Below are 24,604 nucleotides of genomic sequence, written 5' to 3' on the forward strand. Positions count from 1 at the left end.
TGGGGCGCTTCCTAGTCGTGTAAGGGCAGTAAGGTTAGCACTTTTATTTGAGCCATTCGTGGACGCTTACGTTGTAAGACCACAGCACAGATGGATGCCAAGCTCTGCATGCATGCATCCTTTAAGTTTTCCGTGTGAGAGGCAGATTAAAGGGAGCTTGCATCAGCTATGAGTTTCTAGGCACATTTTGGCAATGGCCAAGCATTTGGCATCTCATTGCACATTGACCGTTGACCATACAAAATTATCCGTATTCTCTTTTCACCAGTTCCGTCCAGAGAGGAAAGTCAAATAGATTTTAACACTGAAAACTCGTGCTTTGTCCATGAAGCATAGCCACCTTTCACCTCTCTCTTTGTAGCTCTTCCCTCTGAAAATCTGGCACGGCCTCAGAGGGTTGTGCTCAGTCATCTCTATTGTTCTCAGTCTCCATCACCTGCTCACGTTGCTTGTGGGCTAGGGACTGGGTTTTGCTCCAGTGAAAACTTTGTTTGCCTGGTGTGTGATTTAATTGATGTGGCATGGCTTTTGCTGAGTGAAATAGGGTGAAAAGTGCGGGAGGGAAAGGGTGGGAGAAGAGGAGAGGGTGGAGCTGGACAACTCTGCAGCGAGGCATGCCTGAAACTGCTAATGCCCTTTTATTGAGGTCATCCAGAGATGTGGACTCATCCTCTCCCACCATGATCAGGCTGTCTGCATGTCCTTTTGGTTTTACCCAGGTGGTCGCTTTTCTGTTTATGGGTTACATTAAGCCAGCCTGGTCTTGGGAAACCATTTAGGGAGGATTGTCCAAGGCAGCTCGCCTGGTGGGCACTCCCTTCCAGTCGCCATCTGTCTCCTCTTCATCCAAGCCAGGGGTGCTGGCTCCTCGTTTTTCTCCAGCAGTGTCGCCCTCCCCTGCCTGCCCTGCAAACGGGCAGTCGCTGCTGCCAGGGGGCTCCCTGATGCAGCAGCGAGGTGGGTTGTCAGGTGGGGTTTTGTTTGCAGCTATTTCTAAGTGTCAAAGCAGACTTTGTCCGGTGGCCTGCTTGCATCTCCAAAAAGCTGCAAAGAAACATGAGCTGCGGTGGGTGTTTTTGCCCCCAGTCCAGGTTCTCTCCTCCTCACGGTGATGGCTGACCTGCAGGTTTGGGTGGGGTGCAGCCCTGTTTTCATGTGGGGTCTGGCCGGGATCCTTTGTGCCTCCTCCGTCTCACCCCGTCTCGCTGCTCGCCCCTGCTCCTGGCCCAGCATCCTGGCTGGGACCTCCTGGGGAGCCAGGACGTGGCCTCAGGCAGCCATGGTGTCATTCAAGAAGAGGTAATAACACAGGAAACAAACACTAAATTTAAAAAGCTAGATAAGGAAGGCAGAGGGTTTGACTGAACACCAAATTGCCCATCTATCTGTGATATGACCTGGGGAGGTTTCAGCCTGAGATAACCCACCCGCACTGCTGCGTAGTCGCTCAGCTATCCATCATCTGTCCTGCTGCTGCCTGCAGCTTCTGCCAGCAAACCTGGAGCATAAAACAAAAAAGGATTAAATGATACATCTTCATGGGATGTGGGAGCCTATAGCGTGTCTGTGTTTTCTTCCTGGACCAGGACTCTGGCAAACTGAGCACCCAGAGGTATCGTATGGGTTCAGGTCTGCTTGCTGAGCCCCTGCAGCACAGAGGTTTCACACATCACACGCTCCTCACCTTGGCCCTAGGTACGAGCAGGATGCAAGTCTGAACACGGGGCTGATCACAAGGGATGGCTCTAATTGCCAGCCGGGCCCAGGGCAGTGGGACCTGCCCCACGGTTAGGTGTGTGCGAGACTGTGCGGGTGGAAATCCCTGCTCTGGGGTCCCTTGTGAGTGATTGGAGTTCCCAGAGGTGGTAAATCTTAAATACTCCTTTGTGTAAAAAGCCTCTTGCAACTTACCCATAGTGGGTCATGTGTCAACAGAGGCCTTTAATTGTTCTCCTTGTTTTATCTTTGAAGATAAGAGTGAATTAGTGCCAGCCCAACTCCTTTTTAAACACATTTTCTTCTTAACCCTTCTCGTCCCTCTCCCCTGCACACACTCACTGATTTCCCACGCTGAGCTCTCCCGGACATGGGGTGAGCACCAAAGCTGCCTCCTGGTTTATATGGAAAAAAGTTTTGCTGGTAGCCTGCCGAGGCATTTCTCTGCCTTAGGGTGCCACTCCTACCTTTCTGCTCCAGCGGCGCCCTGGAAAGTGGAGATGGTGTTTGCTCACCGGCTTGCAGGGAGAGTGGGAGGATGCATGAGTTGGTTACTAATGCACCTTGTGGTGTGCAGTTGCCCGGTGACGTGCAGTGGTGCAGGGTGGCATGTATTGACAAGAAAACTGGATGACAAAGTGAAAATGCATATTGAAAAATAGGGGGAAAGTAGCTGAATGGCAGTGATGTTCCTGCATGGTGCACTTTGACACCAGCACACCTTCCTGGGCTCCTGTGGAGGGCGGCTCTGGCCCTCTTGCCCCGACATGCCCTCTGCGTCACTGCTGGTCGCATCCTGCACTGCAGACTTCCAGTGTGAAAACCACTTTCTGGGTGCTGAAACACCAGAGCCTTGTGTCTCCACTCAGACCTTATGGGGAGAGAGACATTTGGCCCTGGTGAGATCTCTGGAAACTTCAGATGCTCAAAGCCACCAGAGGGAAACCAAAAAGATGGTCTCTACTGTGGAGTTTTGTAGATAAATAGCCATAAATTGAAGTGTTCAAAACATGAAGCCTTGTGGAAGTGTTTCATCCCTCTGAACAGAGGTTTGGAGACCAGCCTGGGAGCTTCTGCAGCTCTTGGCTGCTGGTGATGTTCCTCCCAGCTGACTATTCCTCTGTTCCTCCTACAGTTACAAGCTGTTCCCCAGCTGTGTCCCGTCCTTTGGCTTCCGCCACCTCTTGTCCCTAACGGATAAAGTCGACCGTTTCAATGAAGAAGTTCAGAAACAGAAGGTTTCCCGCAACCGAGATGCTCCAGAGGGTGGTTTCGATGCAATTTTGCAGGCTGCTGTGTGCAAGGTGAGTCGCTCTCATTTCTGGGGTTTTAAAGCAAAGGAAATTAGGAGGTTTCTTCTGCTGTGTTCTTGGACCGGGGTAAGGCTTCGGTATGCCATTTCTTGGAAGGAACTACTAAATTTTTCTTCAAGAATGCATGAAAGATGCCTTGAAAAGTAGAGGCTATTGTTTTTGTGTGCTTTTGTACATGAACAGGCAAAGAAAAAGATGTTAATATCTTTTCTAGTTTAAAGGGGTAAAAATGGAGATTTGCAAATGCAAGTTTAGGGCTGAGATTTCATTGCATGATTAGACTTGTAGGTGCTGATCCCTAAGCAGCTGGGATTAAATCCTTTAAGATTCACGTCCATTTGTGTGCAACAGCACTGTGCGTTGGTTTAATGCGGTTCTTAAGTGTGTGTCAAACACATCTTGCAGTGGTTGACCCGTGTTGAGAGTTGGAGCTGGTTCCTACTGCTCGTACCTGCCCCCTTTGGTGTATGGGGCTGGATGGTCCCACCTCCAAGTGCTGATAGCCTGCTCTCCCTCTTTGTCAGCAGAACTGGAGCTGTGAGCAGTAATTAAAGACAGAGTTCATTAGCTTGGTGCCATGTTAGCCGTGTCCTTAGGGTTTTTGGAGATTTGCTTGAAGACCTTTCTGGAACAAGCAGTTGGGTTGCTCCGTATCCCTTTGTGCGTCAGGGATGGAAGCATCTGTTCCATCTGCCACGTGGCTGAGCTGCCCCACTCGCCAGGGACAGCTCTGCTTGCTTTTTTTCCCTCTTGACATACAGTTTGGGTTTTTTTTTTTGCTCCAGTCTTGCATAGTCCTTTTGGATGGGTGTGTTTTCTTCTGGGTCTGAATTTTGGGAGCCGGGAGATAGGCATCGTCTGTGGGAGTGATGTGACGTGGGCTCGTGGGAAACCACATCTTCCCTCGCCTGGCTTGGCTTCATTTACACTTCATGCTCATGACAGGATTGAACCTGCCCTGTTGGATCTGCTGCCACCCAACAGTCATCTTCCCTCTCCCAACCCATCACAGATAAAGTTGTTCGCACGTCTACAGTGCTGCTCCCGATACTCCTCTGAGCGTAAAGTGCTTCTCAGTTTTGGAGAAGTGGCTGTCATGGTTAGAGCAGAGACATCTCGGGGTGGTGACATCTCAGTTGTGCCACCCACAATGTGGTTTTCTGCAGTCCCTTCCACCACGTTATTGCAAAACTGGGACAACATTTCCCTACACTGCAGAAATACTGTGGTGTGTATCACAAGGGCTCATTTTGGAGGTGTTGCTGGAAGGCAGGAGACCTGCAAGATATTTCCTAGATGTTTGTGCCGGTCTCAAACTGTTGGTACGGACCAAAATCTTTGACTTGGTTCTTGAGTGCACAGCCTGGTCCCTTCTAAATCCAGAAGGTGACTTTAGATGCTGGTGCTGCCTAAATTCAGGACTGAGCAACCTCTAGGAAGGGTGAGCAGAGGTGAGCGTGTGCGCTTGCATGGCTCATGGCATGATATGGCAGGTCATGACAGAGGAGTTTCTGCAGCCGCAGTGGTTAATTAATTACTGGAGCTCGGGGGCGGGAAAGAAAGTCCATGGGACTGGTGTATGAGGCAGGAGAACCAGCTGCGTCATAACTCGTGCTGCCTTGGCAGCCCTTTGCTGTGGGTGGAGCAGCTGCCTGCTGATCGCAGGCAGGAGCAGCAAAGGCTGTCTCTGTCCGCAGTTGGAATAGACAAAATTCCGGGCTAGCTGATTGACCTCCTAAGCCCCGTAGCCAAAACGGGAGCTTAGTGATTAATTTCCCTCACGGCGGCGGCGGAGTGATGGCCCATATTGGTCAGTGGCCGTGGGCTGTGGTGGGGCTCAGCACCGTTGAGGTGGGTGAAGGTGGCAGACATCTGGAGTGGCAGTGAGTGCCACTTGCTGGTGAGGATGCTCTTTGCTGCACTGAATGGTGCTTTGCATCCAGCGATGATTAATGAAGTATCATGGGGAATAAAACGTGCATGGACAGTAGCTTGTAGTAACTCAGGAGATATTTTCCCCCAGTACAGGGAAAGCGGCATACAGATACCTTGGTGGCTCCTGGGGTGGGTTTCCTCATCACTGCTGTGGTGCCCCATTGCGTCTCTCTGGCCAGAGCTTTCAGCCTCTCTACCATATTCAAAACCCAAGATTTAAGGCAGTTATGACCTTAGAAAGTCCCCCACCTTCAGGGCGATGCAGCCTGTTGACCATGAAGTACTTTGTGCTCAGCAGCAGAGTCAAGGGGGATGTCCCGGGGAGAGCTGGTCACAGCATGGCAGAGCCTCACTGTTCCCAAGCTGCGGTGTCCCAAGCGTGGTCTTCTCTTCCCCTTTCAATCACTGAGGGGTCGGAAAGAATACCTACTCTGTTGACTAGGTATTTTTATAATGTAATTCATATCAAGCATTTCTTCTGCATGAGCTGTCTAAGAGCTCTGTAACGCTCAAGTCATTTTTTGGCCTGGTTTTCAACCCAAGGAGGGGGGAAAGTTTGCCCAGCTAATACAGACTAACGAGCGAGCCCAGGGTTTGGCTCCTTTCTGAAAGATGAAGATACGGTAAATGTTATTCTGGAGGCAGTGAAAGAGCCAGAGACAATAAGCCTTTATCCTGACGCTAAAATTGCTGGCCAGGAATATTAATCAACCTTCTGTAATTACATTTTCCATTTGCAGTGTTTTGGTTTTCTGCCATTCTTTAAGTGCAAGCACCGCATGGCTTGGTGGTATGTATAAGTTTCAGATCTTATATACTAAGATGCAGCACGGAGATAATGCTGGATTAGAAAATAAAGTGTCTTTTGAAATAGTTTCAATTGGTGCTTGCTAGCCACACTGGTACATGGAGATGGCCAAAACATCTAGGACACGCCAAGGTGCTTTTCAGAGCTAATGCAAAATGAAGCAGGTTTTGTTTTTTTAATCTCTAAGGCATACTTATCTTGCACCTGTATCTGTTTCTTTCTTCCCAAAGGATCTGCGCCTGGGAAAGTGGTGGGTTTTTAGACACATTGACAAACCTAGGGGGTCTCCTGGCAGTTTGTGTGCCCAGAGCATAAATTTAGGTATTATTTCAGGCTTGGAAATACTGATGCTGGGTTTTTCAGCCTTTTCAATAGGATTTGGAGGGCTGTGCTGTGCTGGGACAGCTGTGGCAGTTTTGCCAGTCGCTGTTGGCTGTAGGGAGTGAGAAGCTGGTCTTTCGGGGGACGGGAGGCAACTGCAGCTGGTCACAGGAGCAGGGGCAGGATCCGTAGCATGCCCAGCCCTGCGGAGACACATCTTCCCACTTCACTCTGCTTTGGGTCAGGTCCCACCCCTGCTTTCAAAATCCTCTCTATCCCATAGGGATCAAAAACCAGATGAGGGGGCAGATGTCAGTGCAGGTTTTTTTGTTCGACAATCCCAGTCCAGTAAAAATAAATGAGTCTCTTTGGTTATTTGTTTTAAGCAGAGCAGAGTGCTGCTCTGGGTTTCGCGGTGGAAACTCCGTGTCGAAGAGCTGTATTTTCCAGCGCCGGGAAGCTGTTGGCGGAGGCAGTGTGAGATGCGGCAGCTCCTCGGCGTGCCGACCTCTCCGGGTGCTTTTTCCATAGGTCTCCAGCTCTTTTGGCGTAGCATTGGCACCGGCTTGGCCACCCCATCTGAGGCACCCTGGTCCAATGCTCCAAGGCATCAAATGTTCTCAGTGCCTGGATATTGGCACTGACACTGTGGGTGCTCGTTGTTTTTTGGAAGCGAGTTGCTGAACTGAGCAACCAGAGTGTTTCTGGTGTTGTTTATGTGGGAAGGTGTGTGTCAGAGACACAGCGCTTGTCTGTAAAGGGGTGCTCAGCCCGTGATTTAAAGGATCGCTTGAGGAGGCAGGTGAATGGAAGCATCATCCCTGAAGTGGCTTCATAACTGCTGCTTGAATGCAGCTCGTTTTCTTTGTGCGTACCACATTTCTAAGGAAATGAAACTCAAACTAATCCTTTTAATATCTTTTGGAGTTTCTTGGCCTCAATTGTTTAAAAAGAAAAGAAATCAGCTTTGGATACACACAGGAAAGTGAACTGGATGGGCCTGTCTGGTGACTGAGTAGACCAACAACTGCTTCTTGCGTTGTTAGAGACTTAATCACTTTTGTGTTGAGTTCTTAAGAAATTACATTTTGGCATGAATATTTTGCCTTTTGTCCAGCTGGGGTCACAGTGGGATGACTCCTGCTTCCCAGAGTAGAAAAGTCATCATTACGTCCTGAGCTGGACTGTAACATGCTGGTGCACGGCAAAGGATGTGTGTTGCCGAAGATTTCTTCCTATGGCCTTATTTGTGGTGTGTGGGGGTCTTTAAAATACTGTTAAAGAAAAAATACTTTCTGCAACAGGGAGGAAAAAGCAATCTACTCTGGAATAGCGTCCCTGAAGCAAGAGTTATATTTATCGGAAAGATCAGCAGGCTTTAGGCTATGACTCACATTTGCAGGCGAAAATTGCGCTGGCAGCCGTGATTCCGCATCCTTCTGCCTGCTCTGCCCTCCTGCCCTGCCCACGCCAGCTCTTTCCATAGCGAGCGTCTTTGCAGCCGGGCTGCAGCCGTTTGTGGGCTAGCGTGTTAATGTAAAACAAGGTAGATGTCAGATTTTGCTAAATAAGGTGAGCAGTAAGCTCTGGAGGAGTCGGGTGTATTCATCTGCACTGCCTTCCCATCAGAAAGCTTTTACCACCTTTTCCCTTGTCCCTTCCCACGTTCTCAAGTGCTGTGTTGCTCTGAGCCGGGGGCTTGGGGAGGGGGATGCTGGATGCGTGTGGGGAGGGAAGGTGTGTGGCTGCATCTTTCCCGGCAGGCGGGTAGGGTGGCCAGCCCAGGGGGAAGCTCTGGGAGATGGAGCTTTCTGGCTCCGGTCTCTGCCGCGGCAGGATCTCCCCGCCGTGGTTGGCAGGCGGGACCTCAGCCTGCCCGGCTTGGCACGAGCTGGCAGTGGGAGCAGCCAGCCAGCGCAGGGGAGTGTGCCGCAGCTCCATGGTTTCCAAAAATTTCCTTTGGGCTTCTCTGTTTCCCTCCTCTTCCATTGCAACAAGCAGCTTCAGTGTGCTGCTGTAGGCACGGATCTGCTGCTCAGGCTGATGAAAAGCCAGAAACCTGGGGAAGCTCCGTGGAAAGAGAAAGTTTATCAACTAAATGTTATCCCTTTATTTGAAAAAATAAAAAATAAATATCTATCCCTGCATCTCCCTCCAGGCAAAGATGGTGATAACGTCTGGTCCTTGCACAGAGCGCCTGTGCATGCATGTGGGTGCACCAAAGCCAAGCCCTTGTGCGGGGACATCACCGTGCTCAGAAACAGCCTTTAGGAGCGGGCAGTAATGAAACTGCTGAGCGGGGATATTGCAGCTCTTGCTGTTGCCTTGGCCTCTCCGCAGAGCTGAGGAAACAAGGTCAGATTAAATGTGTGTGGAGGAATTTGGCAGGTCTCCTTTGACTATAAAAGCAGCTGAAATTCTTATTCTTGGATCTGGGTAGAGATGGTCTGGTGGACAGTCCACATACCTCCTCATGCTTTTTTAAGTAAATGTGTTGGAAGGAGATGCTGGGAAATACTAGGTGGGCCCCTCACATTTTGTTTTCTTGCTAGAGATGGGTGGAAAGGAGCATGGTACTCTTCTAATTAGTGCTAACAGATCTAATTAGTGCTTTTGGTTGGATGCGTGGCTGGGACCACGTGCAGGGTGAGAGTGAAGCATGGGCTTGGCAGGGGCAGACCGGCTGTCTCACGGGGGTTTGTTTTCCCTCAGGAGAAGATCGGCTGGCGTAAGGAGGCATCTCACCTGCTGGTCTTCACAACGGATGACGTGCCCCACATAGCCCTGGATGGGAAGCTGGGGGGGCTGGTGCAGCCCCACGACGGCCAGTGCCACCTGAATGAAGCCAACGAGTACAGCGCATCCAGCCAGCTGGTGAGGGGGGACACGGAGGGCCAGCACTTGGAGTCCTTGGGGTGTTGGTGGACATCTCTGGAGACCAGCCACTCCAAACTGCCTCAGTTTTTGGCACATGCAGCCCCTGACCAGCGTGGTTTCACCCCATCCTGCAGTTTGCGAATAAAATTTGGTGTTTCCCTTGGGCATCCCCCTGTAGTGAATGCTTCTGCGATGCACAAAAATGGGTTAGGAACTTAGCGAGTTCCTTCAGGGCTTATTGCAAGGGAGGGAAAAGTAACTTGGTGTCCTGAAGTGCGTCAGATTTGCCTGAAAAGTGTAGAGGAAACATCAAAGATGTCATCCATTTCCTAAAATGTCCAGTGGACTGTCAGCTTCTCCCTGAGTCTACCTTGATGTGGCTACACTAGCAAGCACGTCGGGACGCTCCTCTTATTCACAGCCTTTGAGCACAACACTAACAGAGGTCTTAGTAATAAATAGATAAACTGGCCCTTTTTTTTTTAATTTAAACTCAGTGGGGGAAACTTCTGGGGTGAACGAGCACTTGCCTGCTGTCTCATTATCACCTCCTTCTGCAGAAGGGTGCTCTATTCAGCGCATCACCACCACTGCTTATGATTTTTATTCCTGCACGGATGTCACCTCGTAACAGGTGTTTCTGCATGGAAGCTAGGATCTCTGGCCACCTGTGCAATCCTAGGAAGCATATGTGTACTGGCTACAACCCCGGAACTGATGTGGAGTTATGCCGGGGAGCTGACGTGGGAATGCTGCCTCGGTATTTCCATGTTTGGGTCTTGGAGGCTCTCAATCATCCGTCCAGTCTGCAAGTCAATGAGGTGGTTTTTTTCTGAGGACAGCACTTCAGAAGCAGCCAGGGGCTCTAAACTCAAGCTGGTCTCTTGCAAGTGAGCCCTGGTTCATTATTTTGTTGCGTGTGGGTAGCTAGAGCACTGTCGTCCTGCCGTCCTCTCTGTCTGGGAAGTCTGCAGAATGAAGGAGCTTCTAGTAATCACTTTATGGTTCCAGTATGTGGAAAGAGCAGGCAGTGGATGTCTCTGCTTTGGGAGAAAAATCATACATTTCCACTTAGTGCAGCTCTAGATCTCCCTGCCTTGCATCCCTGGGGATGGCAGGCAGCTTGTTACACACGTGTCTGCTGTTGGCAAAGCAGAAAGGGGAAGGAAAGAAATCCAGTGTTTAAGGTGTTGCTGTAACTAATGGTGTTGTCAGTCATATATTCTAGTGAAGGGTGTAGCAGAAATATTTAAGGGATGACAGAGTTTCTACTATTTGAGCTGGGATTGTGCTGGTACATCAGAGACTTCATCCCACAGCAAAACATGCCACGTTTCTGGAACGAATTTTGCTGTTGGGAAGAGAAGAGCAATGAAATTAGTCGTTGTTTCTGTGTTACCCAGCAGTCTTTCTGCCCTTTTTGCGCCCCTAGGATTATCCTTCCCTGGCGCTTCTTGGGGAGAAACTTGCTGAAAACAACATCCACCTGATCTTCGCTGTTACGAAAAGTCATTACGTCCTGTACAAGGTAAGTGCTGCCGAGCTGCCCGGGCTGGGGGGGGGGGGGTGGACATTTAAATGTCTTGTGAAAGCATCTTCCTGGTGGCACCATGGGCAGCCACGAGCGTGTGTGCGCAGCTGCGGGCACGCATGTGTGCAGCCACGAGTGTGTGTGTGCAGCTGCGGGCACACACGTGTGCAGCCACGAGCGTGTGTGCGCAGCTGCGGGCACGCATGTGTGCAGCCACGAGCACGCATGCAGGCAGCCCCCCGCTGCCCGCGGGGCTGGCAGGGGCAGGCAGATGCAGGCAGGCGAGGCTCAGCCCGCCGTCCTTCCCCGCTTAGTCCTTTCAGCGAAAAGCACTAAAGCTCCTTAGAGCAAACATATATATGTTAGCGAGCATGTGAAGACCTAAAATAGACTCCAGCTTAATCTCGATGTTCGGAGGGCTGCCAGCCGTGCAGCATGCGAGAGCGCAGAAACCTGTTCAACCCATTCCGCAGTGACTTAATCCCATTACCTAATCGCACGCAGTGTTTCTGCCCAGCTGTGTTTTTCCATCCCGTAGTCCAGGGCCCCGATGTGGCACATACAATTCGAATTCCCTCGCCATCCCCGCTCTCCCCTCCCAAAGGAAAAGGTGACCTGAGCCACAAGGGCCGGCCTAGGTCTGGAGCTGCCCCGTGAGGTTTTGCTCCTCTGCGGATGCGGGGAGGTGTTTCAGGCGGGATCGCTTTCGGAGATCTCTGCTCCGGCTCTCGAGGCTGGAGCGAAACCAACAAGCAGCTGCGTTGCTACGGTGGAGAAGCTGCTGCTCGCCCACAGGGAGGGCTGAGCTCATTCTCCACCCCCTCTCCGGGGATGCTCGCCCGTCCTGCGGCGAGTCGGGGCAGCCGCACCTCCCGCCCCGCCGTGCCGGTGCCGGCTCTCCGAGTGCACGGCGGCTGGGTCTGGCCCCCTCCAGCAGCAGAGCCGTGTCCTTTAGTCCCCATCCCTTGGCCGCAAGCTTTGTTTAGCGTTCGATGTGCCGCATTAGCAATGCTTTGCTTCCAAAAGCTCCTCATCAGTGTGAGCCAAGCCATACCGTGTACACCACCAGAGGATGGGGCAGGGTGTGTGGCCGGTGTCCCTGGCACGGGGTCTGTTCCTCTTCACCCTCTGCTTTCCTCTCTGCATCTCAGCATTTTCTTTCATTTTCTTTTTTTTTTTCCCCAAGAACTTTACGGCCTTGATCCCTGGGACAACGGTGGAGATTTTGCACAAAGACTCCAAGAACATCATCGAGCTGATCGTCAAGGCCTACAACGTAAGTGCATTTTAATCCACCAGCTGCTGTCGTGTGAAGCGCCAAGAGCTTGGCCGGCTCATCTCTCCCTGCCGTGCTCCACCCAGCTCATCCACCTCCTTCCCAGTCCTCCGTGTACCGCCGAGGCTGGGACATCCACCCCGGGGAGGGAAACAAGGTGTGTGAGGTGGAGAAGGAGCACAGGGATGCCCAAGGAAGCCTGCAGTGGAGCAAGGATTTCACCCCATGCCTCCCATGTGCAGAATTATCCTCTAAATACAGCCCTGATTTGTGGCAGGTGGCCTTCACATCAGACATCCCTGGAGCCACTGATGGTTCAGGATTTCCTTGTTTTTACAAAGAAACGATTCATCCTTTGAATTTTCCCTGGGCTACAGAAGACAGCTTTATTTCAGGGAGGGACGTTGCTCCACCTCAGGGCCAGGTTCTTCCTCTAGGTCTCTCCAGCAATCTCCACTCATCCCTGAAGGTGCAGCAGGCTTGGGGGCCACCAAACAACACAGCAGCAAAATCCCGCAGCAGCAAAATCCTGCAGTCGCCCTTAGTGGTGGCTGTGGTGATGTGAGAAGGTATCACTGTGTAACAGCGCAAAATAATAGCTGTTAAATAATAACAGCTGTTAAATGATAATAGCTGTTAAATAATAAATGCTAATAATAATAGCATTACAATTAGGCTAATAGCATTACTATACAGGGCTAATAAGAAGTCTTGGCATCTGTATAGGAACATAGGAAGAGCCCAGACAAGGTTATACCTAGGTCTGGCCCAGTGTCCTGTCTTCTGCCATGCCCCAGGTGAGATGCTCTGGGCAGGAAGACACAGGAGAGCGTATCGGTGTGACGGTGAACTTCTACACGATAATTTTGGGCAGAGCAGCGTGTTCAGCTTTACCGGCCTGTGTGGCATTCAGCCTGCAGGTGATGGATGCTCCGTACGGTCCCAACTGCCACCCCATGAATGTTACAGCAGAGAGATGGGAAATTATTTCTTCTTTCCCTCAAGGGCTGTTTAGATGCACCCGGCCAAAACTCAGTTATTTCCTGCCCATTTCCAAAAGCATTAGTTCTTTGCCAGCATGCGAACCCTGGTTTTGTTATCCCATGGACTGGCAAGGGGTCTGAATTAGCACTTTTCCTTAATCTGGCCACTTCGGTGAGTGCTGGGGACAAGGAGGGGAGGGATGGAGTTGCAAGCTGGCTTTGGAAAATAAATGTATTTGTATAAAAAGCTCCATTTCGGAAACCTTTGTCTTTTTTGGACACCACTAGTAAAAAAAATCAGTTCCAGCCATTGGAAGAATGAAACAAAACAACCTCATTCCAAATTAATACTTAGAAACTTCATTTTCTTTTGACTTAAAAAGTCTGTGTGTGCAGCAGGGAGGAGGGATGAGGAGCAGAAGAAAGGGGGTAGGAGCATACCAAAACCTTGCTGATGGAAAATGTTTTTCACTTTGAAAAGTTTCGCAAAGAAAGAGATTTTTTTCATTTTTTTCCCCCCATGGTGGTGTTTCCAGCTGACACATCTGAAAGGGTACCCTCAGCAAGTTTGCTGATGACACAAAGCTGGGGGGGGGTGGCTGACACACCGGAAGGCTGTGCCGCCATACAGAGAGACCTGGACAGGCTGGAGAGTTGGGCAAAGAGGAACCTTATGAAATTCAATAAGGGCAAGTGTAGGGTGCTGCACCTGGGGAGGAATAACCCCATGCGCCAGGACAGGTTGGGGGCTGACCTGCTGGAGAGCAGCTCAGTGGAAAGAGACCTGGGAGTCCTGGTGGACAACAGGACGACCATGAGCCAGCAATGGGCCCTCGTGGCCAAAAAGGCCAATGGCATCCTGGGGTGCATCAAGAAGAGTGTGGCCAGCAGGTCGAGGGAGGTCATCCTCCCCCTCTGCTCTGCCTTGGTGAGGCTGCACCTGGAGTGCTGTGTCCAGTTCTGGGCTCCCCGGTTCAAGAAGGACAGGGAACTGCTGGAGAGGGTACAGCAGAGAGCTACCGAGATGATTAGGGGACTCGAACACCTCTCTTGTGAAGGAAGACTGAGGGATTTGGGTCTCTTCAGTCTGGAAAAAAGACGACTAAGGGGGGATCTTATCAACACTTATAAATACTTAAAGGGTGGGTGTCAGGAGGATGGGGCCAGGCTCTTTTCAGTGGTGCCCGGGGACAGGACAAGAGGTAATGGGCACAAACTTGAGCATAGGAAGTTCCACCTAAACGTGAGGAGGAACTTCTTTACTTTGGGGGTGGCAGAGCACTGGAACAGGCTGCCCAGAGGGGTGGTGGAGTCTCCTTCTATGGAGACATTCCAAACCCTGGATGCGTTCCTGTGTAACCTGCTCTGGGTGACCCTGCTCTGGCAGGGGGGTTGGACCAGATGATCTCCAGAGGTCCCTTCCAACCCCATGATTCTATGAGTCTATTTGTCGTTTTCTCTAAAGAGGGTAAATACGTTTTTCTGACCAGTTGGGGGAAATCAAGAAAATAGGATGGAGATCGTGCAGTTTTACACCTTCTCTATGCTGTACGATGGATGTCACAGGATGACTGCCAGTGGAGAATCAAGCTTTGCGCTTCTCTAAGGGGCTGGTTTATGGGGAGCAGGAGGTGCAGGTACACACATGAAGCTCAGAGATGCTCTGTTCGTGGTCAAGAATGTTTTCTTCTTTCTTTTTCTTGTGCATCCGTATCTTTTCAATGCTGGCTACAGTGGGCATCGCAGCTGTCCTAAAGGGCATAAGCCACCCGCAGGGGTTGTAGGCAGCTCCCCATGACTCCAGTTGTGTTCATCAGAAGTCTCCTGAGCTGGTTAAGTCAAGCACAAATGTCAATGTGTGTGCACGGGTGATTCTTTTTTTTCATATAGGTGCAGAGATGGCCTAGCTGCCCTCTGGGAACATCAGGAGAAGAGGCTAATGCAGAAGAAACCCACCTGCCTTTGGGAACCTGATGGTTTGCTTTCCCGTTGTGTTTCTAGAGTATTCGGTCCAAGGTGGAGCTCACAGTCTGGGACAGCCCTGAGGACATTGGCTTGACCTTCACTGCCACATGCCAGGACGGGTTGTCCTATCCTGGGCTCAGGAAGTGCGGGGATCTCAAAATAGGAGATACGGTGAGTCTGCCTTTTGGTCCGTCCCCTGGAGAGGCTGTTTCACCCCCTGTGCAGCCTCTTACCTCTCTCGATGAGAGAGTCCTGGGCAATAAGATACAGGTTTGCTCATATTACTCTGCTCGGCTCATGCTGTGGCGTGTTAATATGGAAACTCACAGAGAGCCGCTCTCCTGGAAGTGGCTCTGGGCGGTATAGATTAGCCCAAGTTCAGCTGTGAGGAAAGAAGGAATACAGGTGTCTTGTCTACAGCACCCTGAGCTCAAAGGTCTTGATCAGGCAGCAGGATGCAATAGTCAAGAATGGGCTTTTTTTGTGTAATCCCAGATATTCACGTCCCGCTCTCACCTGTGAAGTTTTTATTGCTGTGGTCTGATGGTCTCTTCTTGGTCTGTTAAGCATGCAAGGTTTTCCTGTTATTGTTTGAGAATCTAAACCCGTCTTTCCTGGATTTAAGAGGTCACGGTTAACCTTGGAGGTTGCAAAAAACAATAGGATGCTCAGAAAGGCAGCAGCTCTCCTCTCCCGTGTTCCTAGAGTTATTGAATGGCAGCACAGCATGAAAATATAGTTTGCCCCTTAATGTTAAAAGTATACATAGCGTAATCCATTCTGTGCTTTTTTATAAAAAGAATCAGGAAAGTTAAGTTTTGCTTGTTTAAATTGAGTATTGATACAGATAAATGAGTTGCTGGGCTGCAGGGCTGGGGCGGAAGGGCTCAGACTGGCGGGGAGCTCCTTCCCGTTCTCCAGGCTTTTGCTGTCTGCGAGGACGCGGGCGCAGGTTCGTTAGCAGCCTGATTGCCTTATTTGAGAAGAGCGGCTCTGCAAACATACCAGAGCTCTAAGCGCCGAGGCGCATAAAAATAGTTTGAAAGAGTGGGCAGCAGCTGGATTTTTAGCCCGCCAAATAAGGATCGTGCAAAGTGCTGAAAAGGGAGGTGGCCCCAGCTTTTTTAGCTGACTTTACTGGATCTCCGATGGGCGGGCGAAAGCAATCCCTGGAGCGTTGCCAACGCTAGGCACGTGCCCTCCTTGTTCCCACGGCAAAGCCAGAGCCCCGAGGTAGCAGAGTTAATCTGGTGGTTGATCCTGGCCTCCCGGCTTTGGCAGGAGCAGGGAGATTGCTCCAGCCGCTGCAGCTTGTGCTGTAAAGGGGTTTGGCAGCAGGTACGTGCGTGCCCGTATCCGCAGAGGCTGATGACGTGAGCGGGAATGACTGGTTCTCCCAATCCGGATGAGCTAGGGATACCTTCTGCCCCAGGCAGCAGAAGATTTGGGGTGCAGCAGGGAGCCAGCACTGGTGTGTCTCCCATTTTTGGTGCACTGGAGTGTTGAGGTGCCTGTACTGGCAGACAAGCCACGGGATCACGGGGGTCTCATCCCTCCATCCCCTCCCGTTCAGTGGCTCTCGGCCCCATTGCTTCCACATGGATCAAGATCCACTAAGGATTCCCCAAAGATAATAATGCTGGCACTGGGTCCTAATCCGCTGGGGTTTAGCCCCAGGGGCGTGGGTGTCAGCGGGTGAAAGGGAGCAGGATTACCCTGATCCCCTTAGCTTGCTTTCTGATCTCCTTCTCCTCTGTAATTTGAGCTTGTTTCCTAATTGCTTCAGGCCTTGGGAATGGGAGGGGGGGTCAAGGGAGGCTTCCTGGGGGTGCAGCTCTACCGGCTGGAGGCGGCTGCTGTGCCGCTGTCTGCACGTCACCCCTTGGCATGTGGGATGGAGCAGGCAGTGAGAGCGTGAGGTGACCCCAAATGTCTCCAGAGAAAAATCATTCCCTCCTGATGCTTAGGAGAGGGGCTCGTTTCCTTGGAATTAGGTTAATCCTCTTTGCAGCGCCAGGCAGCACCAGCCAGCCTGAGACCCCCACCAAACAGCAGGATTAATTCGGGGGCCAAGCAAGCAGCCATAGGATGGTCTTGGTTTTCTCAAGGAGAAAATCCCTGACACTGGATTGTAGCAACAGAAAATGAGTAGGGGGGTGATGTATAACCATATAATGATGTATAACTTTCTGAAGCCAGTCTTAGCAGAAGCATCCATCAAAAATGGCCCGTTAGCAGAGTGCTGGAAGCTTGGGACTGTGTGACTGGTGCACACCTCTCTGTACAGATCAGGATTCCCATAAAATCTTCTAAATCCGTGATCCTGTAGGCACCTCAGGTCCTTGAGCTGCATCAGTTAGATCCTTGCTAGTGCTTGGTTTCAACAAAGTTTCTTATTTATGCTTATTATGCTATATAGCATAAAAACTGGGGTTTTATGGGCTAGAGTTTTTCCCTATTTATTTCGTGGGAATAGGCTTCACAGAAGCCAACGGCCCCCAATGGGGAAAATTGCTGCTGACGGCTGACGGTGAAGAGTTTTGAAATGTTAAGGATGCCAGACTCCTCGTGGGACGGGCAGATGGGCGTGCACTGAGCTGCAGATGCTCTCGCTAGACGTACAGTTGTTTTGGGTTTTTTTTTTTGCACACCTGAGAGTAAAGCTCAATGCACTGAGCACGGCCCCGCTCCAGAGAATGGCTTTTCCTCAGGACACTTGCCCTTCCCTCCTGCCTTCCTTCCCGGGATACCCTTGACAGCCGTTCTGGGGCCGTGTGTCTTAACTTACACCTCAACCTTTGTCCCCGCTCAGGTTTCCTTCGAGGTAGCCGTGGAGGCACGGAGCTGCCCGGCCGAGGACACCTCCCACACCTTCACCATCAAACCCGCCGGCTTTCGGGACACGCTGGAGGTGGCGGTGACCTACAACTGCCTCTGCGGCTGCACCGGCCGCGCCGCGCCGGCCAGCGGCAAGTGCAGCGGCAACGGGACCTACGCCTGCGGGCTGTGCGAGTGCGACGCGGGCTACCTGGGGGCCAGGTGCGAGTGCGAGGAGGGTGCCAGCGGGGACATGCACCAGGCCATGTGCCGGGAGGCGGAGGGCAAACCCCTCTGCAGCGGGAGAGGGGAGTGCAGCTGCAACCAGTGCCTCTGCTACGAGAGCGAGTTCGGAAACATCTACGGGCCCTTCTGCGAGTGCGACGACTTCTCCTGCGCCAGGTACAAGGGAGTCCTCTGCTCAGGTAGGAGCTTGTCCTCCCTCGTGCCCTCCGCTTTGCAGGGATGCAGGGGGTGCAGGGGAAACCGCCCCAAAATGGGGAGGGTTGCTGGGCTGGGGTGTGCAGGGAGTGCGAGGGGCTGCGCCTGCCCAAATCTGCCCTGTTTCTGGAGGGATCTGCACTCCCTTTCTTTTCCTTATGGAAAAAGGGAGGCAGAGGGTTCAGTGCATCCACGCTAATGAGCAAAAAGCGCATTATCCCCATCAGAATTGGGTTTCCAGCATTAGGGCGAAAGGCTCTCTCCTGGCAGGCTTGTCCTCTGCCCGGGTCCCTCGGAGGTGAGCAGAGTCTGGGCTTCGGTGTTGTTATTTTGACATAACATCCCCAGGAAAGAGTAAACCAGCACCGCCTTGAATCCTCTGAAGCTTTTTGGTGTCTTCATAGGCTGGATTTCTTCTGCTTGTGCCATCCTTCCCTGTGTAGGCAGAAACAATCTTTTTTCAAAGGTGAAGCATTTGAAGTGTTCCGCTGGTGCAGCGCAGGTGAAAGGAGAGGTTGTGTTTCAGTCTGTTATTTATTAGAGAAAATCTGTGTTGAAGATTCCTAAAGGTATTTTATGTATAGATTTTTCTGCCCACTGGGAAGACAAGCCATTCACTGGGAAAGATGGAGCCTGTCAGCTTTACTTAAGCAAAGGTAGAGGAATTATTTAGCTGTGTTTGCTAAAATGGCTTTAATTCCTTGTCAGTCCGAAGTCACATAATTTACCTTGCGCGTAATTGCCTGGATTAACCCTCAAACATAATTCCCTCAGCTGGAGCCGGGCAAAAGGTTATTCTTTAAAACTTGCCTGCTTTCAAGCAAGTAAAATATTTCCTTAACTGAAAATCTTGGTCAAAATTTCCAAAACAAGCGTAAGCTTGGAAAAATAGGTTTTTTTCATGTTTCCTCCAGGGAAGTGGTGGGTTTTTTCCCTGCTGTTTATCTTGCCCTGAGCTGGGCCGTAAGTGATGGGGCACCTTTTGGTTGCAAGTTCCTGGCTTTTTGAGACGATCGTGTTGTTGGGCCGCTAGAGGATGTTCGTGCTTATTTTCCTGTAGCCTGGCTAGTGACGTTTGGGCGCTGTTGAAGGTGAGGACGGCGATACCCCGATTTTTGGCATTGCCCTGAGGCTCCCTATTGCAGGGCAGGGAGAAGGCAGGTACCACCTCCCGCAGCGACTCTCCTGGGACCAGGAGGGTTGAGGCTCTCCCTGCTGATGCTGGACGGGAAACAGGGATGAGCAAGCAGGAAAAAGGTATATTTGAAAGTAGATGGGTGAAAAAATCAACTCAGCTCTGAAGTAATTGAGAACAATACTGCCTGGGGGTTCTCCAAATGACCATGTTGCTGTGGTAGCATCATCCCTCCCAAAAGGAGTGTGTTTAATAGCAAGCAGGGCAGCGATGCTAAAGAGAGCTTGGAAGTTACCGGTGTAGCGGTTGGTACTGGAAGAGGAGGACATCCCTTTACTTGAATTTCCATTTCATCAGGAGAGGCAGAGCTCTGCCGCTCCGCAGGAGAACAAACTGTGTGTCTTCTGTTGCACTTGCTTTCTTCTGTCCCTGTGGAGGGCTTCTCGTGCTGGGAAGAGCAGCATAGCTGGTTTGGGATTTGCCAAAGTTTTCTAAAGTCATTTAAAAGTCCTTTTTATAGCTGTGAAAGAAAACAAAGGGTAGGCTGAGGCCAACTGGCCTCTTTGCTCCAGGGGTGGGATGGAGTCCGGCACAGCTGCGTGGGGTGGGTCTCCCTGTGCCTCCTGGTATTTCTATTGCCATTGGTTTGTTGACTCTTTTTAAAAAATTCCAGCAGTTGCGATGCTAAATCTGAGCTGTAGCAAGCGCCGTGCCAATGACATAACATTTTGAGGTGGTTTTGTCAGCCCAAGAGGCGTGGGGCTTCGCCAGCTCACGAAAAGTGTCTGAGCTTGCACAGAGGGCTGTGCCCAAAGCTGGCCCTAACGGACAGCCCTCTGCTACACAAGCATCTCTGGTGGCTTCCAGCAGATGCATGCTCTCTGCTCACTGCAAATGGGGCTTTCCTGGAAAAGACGGTGTATTTAACTCAGAACTGAATATCTCGGTCCACCAGCATGTGTGGACTTGGCAGCCAGAGGAGGTTGGGTCATGCCTTGGGTGCAGGAAGTGCTCCAGGGCAGTCATGCGGGGTCTGGTCACCGCTTTTGTTCCTGCAAGGGGGGGAAATAACATCCTGCCCCGCTCTGTCTTCCCCTGGGCACAACTTCTGTCCCTGAAATGCCCTGCCATCCCGGTGCCCGCTGCTCTTGCAGGCTGAATCCCACCACGAGGGGAGACCACCCTCATTTTAACAAATGCAGAAACCAAAAAAGCAGCCTGGAGGGAACTGCTGCAGATTGTTGTTCTCCGTCCTCGCTCAGGAGTTGCTTGGCTTGGACCTGGGAGGGAAACTCATCGCTGTGGTCATTTGTACTGTACGAATCTGCTTCTAGCATAAAAGGTGCTTTATGCCTTGCAGTGAATTTCTGGTTACTGTATTTCGAACAGTGTTTTCACCCAAAGGAACCCAAGTTTTAGCACATGGGCTGCAGCGTCCCCTGTTAAATGCATTTACGCCTGCCTAATCTGTTGAACAAGATGGTATCATGAACCTCTGAGTGCCCATCCCGGCCGGAGCAGGTGGGAGAGCAGCCAGTCCAACCTGACCCAAGGAGGAAAGCACAGTTTTCCAAGCTAAGAAGTAAAAATCCATACATCCAAACTGCTTTGCATGTGTGTGGCCATGCTTTTTTGCATGCCTTGGCCTGGAGGCACCGTCAGCCCATCACCAACCAGCCTGGGCATTTCTTCCTTTTGCAATCTGGAGCAAAGCTGTCCCCATCAAGTCACTGCCATGACTAAGGTCTGGGTGGCAGATCGTGCTCAGGCATCCCGTATTCCCAGCAAAAGCCACAGCGGGTTTGAAATAACTCTGAAATGAACTTTGAGCTTGTCTCATGCTACTCAGTCCGTTGGCCAGCAAAAGCATTTTCATTCCTGGGTCCATTTATAAATATTGGCACCTCATTTTGTCAGTGTTTGAGAGCAGAGATGGCTACACCGAATGGCTCCTGTCCTTTCATAGCCCCCCATCAAGTGGAGAAGCAGATTTTGGCTGGGAGGTAATCTAAAGGAGAAGCAAGAATTTGATTCCTGTTAGTGGGAGGTTTAACGTCCTTCCTGCATATGTGAGGCAGGCAGGAAAAAAAGAGTCATTTATTACACATCATGAATGTTCATTCAAGTTGCATCCAACTCTTGGGGCAATGCCACTCAGTCACTAATAAGTGGCGTTCATTCTGCTGCTCCCCAGGTCCAGTTAACAGCTCCAGAGTAGCTGTTTGAAACCATTAACCCAGCTTCTGGAAGGGCCATCAGGGGTGGCTCAGTTCCTCCAAAAGAGATGCAACCGGGTTATCCACAGCATCACACTCCGGCAAAGCAGGCAGTCGCTTCCCAAAGCCCTGAACGCTTTGCTCCCAGTTTTTCTCTGGACAGTAGAGTTGCCCTCTTGCATTGAGACCTTCGGCACATCGGTCTGGGCTCTGCTCTGAAGTGTGGGTGGCTGCGGGAGAGGGGAAGAGAGCCCTCCCTCCCGCCTGCAGCCGGGCTCGGGAAGGGACGGCTGCCTGCGCGGCCCTTTGGCTTTTGAACCCCTTGGCTGCCTGCCAGGCAGTCTGACAAAGGAGGAAACATCTTGGCGCGCTAATTGCATTCCTGAAGGTCCCATAAAACTAGGTGGCGAGAGGGAGGAGAGGCCCCCAATGAAGGCATCACGCATTTGCCCCTAATGAAGAGCGACTGGCTCGCCGCCGGAGGCCAAGCTTCATTAGCGTTTCAGTGCTGCAGATGTGTTTTGGAGGGAGGGAGATGCAAGGCTGTACGGCATCGTCTTTGCTTTGGTGTCTCAAGAGAAATCTCCCCTTAACCATCACCACTGTTCCCCGGCTCCCCATGTGGGTGTTATTTGTGCGCCCTTCAGCCTGGGACTGTTTTTGTGCCCAGGAACATTGCTACCGAGGTGTAAGTAACGAGCACTCGCCATGCTGCAAGCTGATTCTCCCCCTAAAACACAAAGGATCTCATCCCGAAAATCCATACTGCCTGAGCAACACACAGACTGCTGATGTTCGCTTAATCAGGTCTTTTGCGGTTTTCTTCTCCATTTTTTTAAAACTAGACAATAAATCAGGTTTATAAACACTTTGCAATTGTTAGTCAAGCTCTGCAACTTCTCTCTAGCTCTTAAGCAGCTGAGAGCATCTGAACTGGTTAAGATGGCTAAAGATCGTGGCTGGCAAAAGCAGGGTGAGAAGGCGATGCCTCGGAGCGCAGGAGCAGGGAGTCTGGCCTGACTTGCCAGTACAGCGACACGAAAAGCTCGGGTCAGCAATGGAGCATCAGGTGTCGGATTTGCAAATACAGGCAAGTGCCAGAATCGCTTCTGAAATGGGATTTAGGAAGTGACAGCTCATTGAAAATCCGTGGGTTATTTCGCAGAGAATAGGCAAGCTGATGTGCACTGCAACTCCAGCTGCCCTGCAGAAACCACTTCAAAAACTGCTGAGGAGGTACAAGTCCTCATATTTATTTTTGAGTGCTTCCCTTTCTTGGTTTTATTAAATAAGGAAGCACTGTGAGGTTTTAGCCTGTGCTAAGGCACAGTGAGATAAGGCTTTTTTGTTTCTTTTACCACAACCTCAAATTAGAAATCTCCCTCCTGCTTCTGCAATATTTTTTTTGGTGTTCCCCATCCCGGGGACAGCGCTGTGTCTGCGGGAGGTCTGGTGGGATGATGGCTCCGGTGCCAGCGCGACGGTTTCTGGTTGTGCAATGGAGCCCCGCGCTTTGAGAGCGGCGCTCAGGTTTGATGGCACGCTGGGGTTTCTGGTGGGGTCTGTCACCATGCAAATCACTGTGCCTGTGGACACATCTTATGGAAATAGACCTTTTTCCACGCTGTCTTTTGTAGCTATTATTCACCTGCCCCGTTGTAGGGCCTGGAGGGAGGGTGCTGGTGTGCATCTGAAGGCTCGGATGTGAAAATCACTGTGATCCAGCTTTGACCTCTTTTTCTTGTCTTAATTCTCTTCATTCCTAGTGTGTAAGCTTTTACCAGAAGCTGCTACTAAGAAAGAAATGGGTAGTATTCAATTTATTAACCTCTGAGGTGCAGGTGGTGGGTTGAGGGTGGTTTGGGGAGGAAGGGGAGCTTGCCTGTGCCCAGCGTCTGCGGCGGTGCCAAGGGCAGGGGGGGCATTAAGCAAATGTAGCCCCTGACGGAGGGGAAGAGGGTGACCTGTGGCAGAAAGAGGACAGGGAACCGAGCCTAAACCACATCTGCATTTTTTTCTTTTAAGTCATGTCAAGTCTTGTTGTCTTTAGGTTTTTGATTTGGGGAACTCGGGGGTCTTTTTATTTAGTTTGTGTAAAAAGGTGGAATCTGAGCACCGCCTAGTAAAAAAGGACCTGAAGGGCAGAGACAAAAGGACCATATAAGATGTGGAAGTTAAAAATAATCCTTTGGTTGTTGCTAAGTGCTTGTGCAGCCGTCAGCCGTGCAGCTGCGGAGGAGATGCGGCTCCGTCTCTGGGACGGCTGCCCTGCAGGTCCACGGCTCCTGCTCCGCTCCCCGGGCCGGAGGATGAGGAGCACACGTCTGCCAGCATTTTGGAGGCTTATTTTGGTGACAGAGGGTGCAGTGTCAGCTTGGGTCACCACGGTGCAACCTCACGATGCCGGTTGCTTCGTTAGTGGTCCCAGTCATTAGCAGCAGGTGGGGGGCTCGCGGAGGGACAGGCTGCGTGTGCTGTCGGGGCTGCGGGGCAGGGGAGGGTGGTTTGGGGTGAGTTGAACCTACTAAATTCTTCTGAGCTGAAAACCTTTTCCATTAGGGTGGGTTATAGGATTGTTACCTGAAATAAAAGCTCTCGAAACCAAAAGTAGTTTAGCGAGGAGGTATTGCTTTTGACGTCGGGTGCTAGGGGGAAAACCCCACAAATGTAGCACACCTTACCGGGGATATTCACCCATTATTTATACACAGAATAGTCTCATAATTCCACCTGCCTAATACGTAACTCCACCTAGGCTTATGTATTCATTAGGATGACCGAATAGTCTTTTTGCACATGCGTATCAAATTTTGCTGCGTCAGCAAAACACTTCTGCGCAAGCGTGAGTGTCTCGGTGGTCGTTTGGGTAAGGAGACCCTTCCTCACGTTATCCTTTTAAGGTATTGAGTCATCTCAGGACAGGAAAAGTTTACTGTAAGTTTGCCAGCTTTTTGAGGATGATAACGATGTTCCTTGAAGTAGCCACAGCTCTGACCTAATTGGTAAAAGAACCTTGAAGTGATTAACTACTTCTTGTTATCCCGTCCTTGGTGATTAGCTACTTCTGGCTGTCTCCTCATTATCACTGGCTGTAACATCAGCTCAGTGACTAACCATTTTCTCACACAGTAAGAAGGTCAGTAATTAGCTATTTTCTCACACAGTAAGAAGGTTAGTAGGAAACAAACAACATTTTAGTTAGCATATGGTTATAAACAAAGCAGAAGTCTGTCTTTGGTAACAGGACTGCGAGGGTCTCTGTTCCCCACC

The 24,604-nt window shown here is 50.9% G+C and overlaps 1 protein-coding gene across 1 annotated transcript in view; it reads left to right on the forward strand.

Moving 5' to 3' along the window:
- ITGB5 (integrin subunit beta 5) overlaps window positions 1-24,604 on the forward strand; it is a 63,028-nt gene that overhangs the window by 19,645 nt on the left and 18,779 nt on the right. The window contains exons 5-10 of the mRNA XM_063340713.1: window positions 2,852-3,020; window positions 8,806-8,967; window positions 10,403-10,498; window positions 11,688-11,777; window positions 14,762-14,896; window positions 17,538-17,967. Coding sequence (XP_063196783.1) covers window positions 2,852-3,020; window positions 8,806-8,967; window positions 10,403-10,498; window positions 11,688-11,777; window positions 14,762-14,896; window positions 17,538-17,967 — 1,082 coding nt within the window. The remainder of the gene's footprint in view (window positions 1-2,851; window positions 3,021-8,805; window positions 8,968-10,402; window positions 10,499-11,687; window positions 11,778-14,761; window positions 14,897-17,537; window positions 17,968-24,604) is intronic.

The sequence above is a fragment of the Chroicocephalus ridibundus genome, chromosome 7 (assembly GCF_963924245.1).
Source record: "Chroicocephalus ridibundus chromosome 7, bChrRid1.1, whole genome shotgun sequence".
In the NCBI taxonomy this organism is placed as follows: domain Eukaryota; kingdom Metazoa; phylum Chordata; class Aves; order Charadriiformes; family Laridae; genus Chroicocephalus; species Chroicocephalus ridibundus.